Raw genomic sequence first — 6,334 nt, 5'->3', positions numbered from 1 at the left:
AAGTGTGCATTCACATTGTGGTCAAAGCTTATAGACAGTAAGATATGATTTACCGTAAAGCCCTGGAGGACTACATTACATACACAGTCTACTTCAAAAATTTATTCTCATAAAGAAACATGGCATTTTGTAACTTTTTAATATACAGTACTGATGCAGTAAATAACATGCACAAATAATATTCTCCTAGAAGTGTTGGTTGTCACTTCAGCAAACACTACTAATGACTGTTTTCATTTACTAATAACACAACAGTTAAAAACACAATTCAGTGACTGTTTTAGCCCCAATGATGATATCATCATTGTATGAAACAGTGCAATCTACTACTATATCATTAATACTTATTTCATCTTGCACAGGAATTATTACAGTTGATACTGAAAAACCTCTTTTTGCTCCAGCTGAAACAGCCTGTGAATAAATCATGTCACATTTAGATATGAAAAACAGGTCAACGGCTACTGAGCTGACATTTCCAAAAGCAGAACCTTCCCTACAGCATAGCATAGCTTTAGGAAAACATGCTTCATTTGACATCAGACATTCTTTTTAACAGGATCCTCTTAGTAGGTACTGTATCCAAAAAATCATTTAACTGTATAAATGGACAGGGAGAACATTCCGAGGAATGGAACTTCTTTTATATTACAGATACATGGCATAACATTTTAAGACTTCCATTAAACCGACCTCCTTCCAATTGATGTTACATACCTTGAGGACAGAAAAATCTCCCTCTGTTTTGAGTGGCTCGGAGAAACTGGTGAGAATAGCACATTTTTGGAAAGAAATGAACCAGAAGGCAGTGCGTATTAGTACTAATGTCGTTCTCCTCCATACAGCCAAGTATCAGTTTCCTTTTTTACCAAGATTAAGTGATTGGCAATGCACCTGTTTTACTGCTCAGCAACTAAAGTCTTTACCAATCATAGTTTAGAGGAACCCTTGTCCAAGGGGGGCATATTTCTTTTAATTAAAACAAAATAGTCTAAGAAGATCCTATTGCATTAGTCATTTATATCCTATCTTAAATCTTTATCAAAAATAGAACATAATCACACTGAAAAAGAGGATTACTCTGAATTGATTGTATATAAACTCACAAATCATACTTGCTCCTTCAGCAAGCTGGATCCTTGCTCCTGATGTGCAGGTTGTGTTACAGAAAAGGTAATTCCTTCTTAACTCCCCTGTTTACAGAGATTCCCAGAAGTCTGACATGACTAATTTTACACACATGTACCATTGCCAGGAAGATTACCTATGGATAGCTACTGCCCCAGACAGACAACTGCTGCAAAACGAGGCATTTTTGTCTTTATATACTACTATGGTTGGTGGAGACATAATTCTTTGACCTGAGTTCAGGTACAGCATACTGAATCACATGTTCTTTAGGAACTATGACTGTGGTAAAAACGCGACAGTTGTGATCCCTTCCATTTAATGTAAATGAGGAACGGCTTTTAAGTTTTCTCTGTTGTGTTTTGGTTGGGAAATATTTTAGATATTCTTGGAATAAAAGGTAATCTACACAGTGATTATAAATTAAGACCAATGGCAACTTTTATTTACATAGCTTAACAAACAGATTCAAGCAATTATTACATTAGTCATTCAGATTCTGAACATCACTATACACAAGTTTATAGCAGGCCTAGCTAGTGTTGCTTTCTCCACAGTGCTGTGATTAATTGCCAATGTTTTTCTTTTTCCAGCGAAGCCACCTCAGAGCTCTTGCCAGTGCTACTTGTCCCATGAGGAATGTGATAGTGAAGTTACGTTTATACCAATCTCTACGATTCCAAAGCCAGAAAATCATCAGCACACAGAAAAAGAACAGGAAAAAGGTACACAGTTATATTAAAATACCCTTTGACATTAACAAATGACAATTCAGTGATGACCTGCATTTTCCACTCTTTGTGGCAATACCTTTCCACCCTAATGAGAGTTAAATAACCTATGAAAAGGTCTACGTGAATATCCACATCCACAAACAGATGACGTGTACTATAGGGCTACAACCATTGAGAGATGAATTGTAAAAAAGTTAAGGGATGGGTAGTTTTATGACCAATCGTATTTGAAATCAGGTAAGATAAAATAATTGTAACCATATTTCATGTTTCAAAAGTATAGCTTAATGATCAGCTTTCTAGAAGAACTTCCTGCCAGTGCTGTGCTATGGGTAAGATTTGTGTGTGTATGAAGATGTATGTGTTGGAAAGGGCATAGTTGGTCACCTATAAAGGGGGTAACAATAAAATAAAATGACACTTCAAAGACTAATTATATAACCCAATACAGGAAACATTAGGTTTCTAACACAGTACTCTTTAAAGATAATGTCTTTAATATTGCCAAAGTTATTGTTTATATGTTTAAGTAGTATTTATGCAGCATGCATGACTTCTGGAGCCAATTCAAGATACAGATAAAATAGTCTGTATCAGCCTTTTTTAACCTCTGAGAACTTGCTTAAAATTCTTGCCCCTGCTACAAACTAATTTCATAATTTCTTTCTAGTTTCCAACAATGATCACTCCCCCATTTTGTAAAATGCTGCACAAGAAGCAATAGAATATGCTTATTGTAGAAATAGCAGGGAATATTAAACACTGGGATTTAGGTCTTCTCTTCAGATCTCTGTGGGAAACCTTGCCTGTACAGATCTAACTTAAACCTGAGATACTAACCTCTCAGTAAGGATAGTAGCCAAAATCATGCCGACAAGCAGTACTGAGCCACCACTCAAATGTCACATTAAATCAAAATATCATGCTAACATTGCAACTGTTTCTTTTCCACTTTCATGTCTCATTTCCTACATCCTTCTCAAATTTTTTTTCCTAAACTAGACTCTTTCCAGTTAAGTACCATGAACTAAATACTTCATGGTGTCTATGAACAGTCATTGCTTCAATTTTAACTAAATTTTAGAAGTTGCAACACTTCAGCAGCCACAGTTTTCAGGCCAGCTGGCAACATGGCAAAAGAACATACAGCTGGATGCATAAGCAGATTTTACAAAAATGACCCCTCAAAATCAGAATGCCCGTACAGAGCTCCACTCTTTCAGGGTTGTGCAGTTCCACTTTGAAACTACAACGATGCAACTGACACTACCCAATTTTACAACGCAGCAACAAGGAAGGTCTTGTTTAGGCACAAAGCCTGAACTCTCTTACCGTGAAGACGGGACACTATCCTGAGGTCACTACAACAATGGCATCTGGTGACCAGTTCTAAGATAAGCTATTTGCTTTCTCACTCATCAGTTATATGCAATTTGAACAAAAATCCTCTTACTAAATATATTTTTTAACTTTCCATCTTTTCATGCTGTTGCTTAGGTTTATGGGGAGGTTTCTTCCCCCATCCCTCCCCCCACACAGGCAAGACAAAATGTGCACCTTTGTTTTAAATATTTGTTACAGTAAATTTGTTCTTACAGTATAGTATGTTACAGTATATGCACAATACGTACAAAGAACCTTAAACCACAATTTGTTATAGATCAGTTATAGTGATGGCAGAATTTTCACTAGCAATTACACCTTTAGGAACCCAGTAACACTTGACACCTTTGAGCCCAATAATCTTTCAATCCGATACGGAAAGGAAACTGAAGTTGTGGTTTCACATTCAGTGGGCAGTGCTACTGTAACTAGATCAAGTGATATCCTCCTCCAGCTTCCCATTCCTTCCTCATTTCTAGCCCTCTACCAAGTGTGCACAGCTACTTGCAGGATAATGTGTGTTTGCAAGTCATTTTTCAGTTGTTTCAGATCCCCAATCCAGTTTATCAAGTTGTTGTACAAACAGTTAACACTGAAACAATGCAGTAGATGTTGAAGAGGCATGGTGGATGTGGGCTTACCCAACTGTAGCTGAGGTTCTACACAGGATGAGTTCAGGCAATCATTTTACTAATGCTCTGACACACAGAAACCCCTCAAACTCAAGGCTAATCACATTCATTTTTACTATATGCTTGCAAAATAATAAAAGCAAGAATACTAAATATTACTGTCATTAAACAATTTTCCTTTGAGATTAATCACATTTACTAGTCCTTATTTAACAGTCAACTAGAATCTGTTATATAGAAATTTCAACTATTTTACTCGCATATTTATCAGTTTCAATTAGCAGCATGAAAAAACCCATGCCATAAAAGAAAAAAGGGAGTGCCTGATCTTGTGTCTCTGAATCTCAGACATAAGATTAATCTCTGCACTAAATCAACAAGAAGCAGTAGAACTCAAATGACAATGCAAATTTTTGTCAAATGCTAGTAATAGCATGTAAATTTTTTTTCCCAAAAATGATAGTTTTAGGTGCTGCTTTACCAATTATGAAAAAAAAAAAAAGGGTCAAATTTTAAATTTGATCTTATGCCTGTGACTTAGACTGTAACATATAACAGCCAACATAAATAACTTCTACATACCTGTTATACTGCATATGCTTTCTAAAATTTTTACTTAGAAAGTCCTTGTAAAAGTCAGCCATTTCTTCTGCATTCAGTGTTGCTTTTTGACCTGAAAATAAGTTTTGGCATAACAATGTCAAGATAATTCTTTGGATTAAAACACTGGGTTTAGATGCAGGAGATCTAGGTCTGACTCCTTGTTCCTACAAGCTTTCTGTGTAACCCTGAACAAGTTTATGTGCTTTTATCTTCCAACTTTTAAAAACTTACCTAGGGAGCACAGCAGATTAAAAATACTGACAATCTTGAAGTTGGCATAACTCTTAAGCCCTTATTACTTGTGAAAGCAACTCTGTTTATCAGGTCTTAGATTATTTAGGGAACTAGCGGACCCCTTTGAAAAAGTCCATAGATCTAGGAGAATCTACCCTTGAATAAAATTAATCTCTCACAGGGCTGAAGTCTAAAGAGTACCAGTAAGAGCACTTACTTTGTAACTTAAATTCCCCCGCTAAAGCAAGGCAATGAATAAATAAACAATGCTATCCATGACTGACATAATTACAGATGTACATTTTTTCTGTTGCTGTTGATAAATTTCAAGTAACTTATACCAAAGAGTATACATTCTGAGACATCACATTTATTAACAATATAGTAGACAATTATTTTGTGAAGAAGCAAGTACAAAAGATGTCTGAATATGTTACTCTCATAATCAGAATCTAAGGAGAGATGGATTCTCTCTATAGAACATGAAAGGAAAAGTTGTGGCTACAGCACAGATAAGAATACTTGCTGGTTCTCGGGATTCACAAGTCTACCAGATAATTCCTATACAAACTTTCTGGTACTTTCAATGTTTCTAAAATGAGGGTCAAATTTGAATGTCCCAGGGGACATGGATATGATGAGGGAGGTGGAATTGTGATATTCACCTTGTTTACTGTTCCAAAATGCATTTTAAAGCTCCTGAGATTGACCACAGAAATATGTATTATTGATCAGTTCTATTTGTCATCAATTTAAAAACTAATATATTACAATGGATTAACATACTATGGGATAAATTTACTCTAAGACTATTTGAAGGCTGCCTACGTAACACCTATAAGTTAGCTTGTTTCTTCATAATGGTATCAGCAGAACTGACCACAGATTCACTTATATAAAAAAGTTAGTTTTGTTCCAACTGTCCACGTATATTGTTATTACTCTTATTTTTATATACACATGCAGCTGTATTATAGAACAGAGTTAATCAACACATGCAGCCAATATAATTTCATTTCTAAGGGATGTACATGCTTACTATTTTTCCTTTTATTTCGAGGGTATAAAAACAAAACAAAAAAACCCAGAATGGCAATATAAAAGAAGCATTTTTTTAACAACATATAACTTAATTATTTCTCAACCACACACTGATCACCAGGATACAAACAGAAGAGAAAATGATCTGTGATATACAATGTCACATGCTTTACTAAATTCAAACAGATCATTATGCTATGAACAAAATGTTCAACCTTATACTACAATGGCCAATTCACTGTTATTATGAAGGCATCTTGTTTTCAGTTTCACATAACACATTAGAGAGGCAACTATTTTACAGTAGCTCTGCTCAGGCAAAGACAGGCAGATAGCAGCTGCCGTCTCCTCAGAAGCTGTCTTACTCTCCCTCAAGGAAAAAATATTGTATTCGTTGTATACACTATGGACCTGAAGCCAAGGAGTGTGAATTTATCCACCCAACCATAACATGCGCTTGAGGCAAATGCTTGACACGTTTAGCTCAGCTAGCTCACTGGGTTAGGAGTATGAAAGGAAAAAGCCCCTTCCTCAGACTACAAAATGATTGTATTACTTGGCTAGGATTTCAGCACGTTA

The 6,334-nt window shown here is 35.7% G+C and overlaps 1 protein-coding gene across 1 annotated transcript in view; it reads right to left on the bottom strand.

The window, feature by feature from the left end:
• Positions 1 to 1,693: 1,693 nt before the first annotated feature.
• APOPT1 (apoptogenic 1, mitochondrial) overlaps positions 1,694 to 6,334 on the bottom strand; it is a 6,179-nt gene continuing 1,538 nt past the window's right edge. The window contains 2 exon segments of the mRNA XM_010295318.1: positions 1,694 to 1,799; positions 4,460 to 4,550. Of these exon segments, the coding sequence (XP_010293620.1) occupies positions 1,694 to 1,799; positions 4,460 to 4,550 (197 nt within the window).

Source organism: Phaethon lepturus, unplaced genomic scaffold, assembly GCF_000687285.1.
Source record: "Phaethon lepturus isolate BGI_N335 unplaced genomic scaffold, ASM68728v1 scaffold21399, whole genome shotgun sequence".
In the NCBI taxonomy this organism is placed as follows: domain Eukaryota; kingdom Metazoa; phylum Chordata; class Aves; order Phaethontiformes; family Phaethontidae; genus Phaethon; species Phaethon lepturus.
The sequence above is the reverse complement of the archived record's forward strand: the minus strand, read 5'-3'. Positions and strand labels throughout refer to the sequence as shown.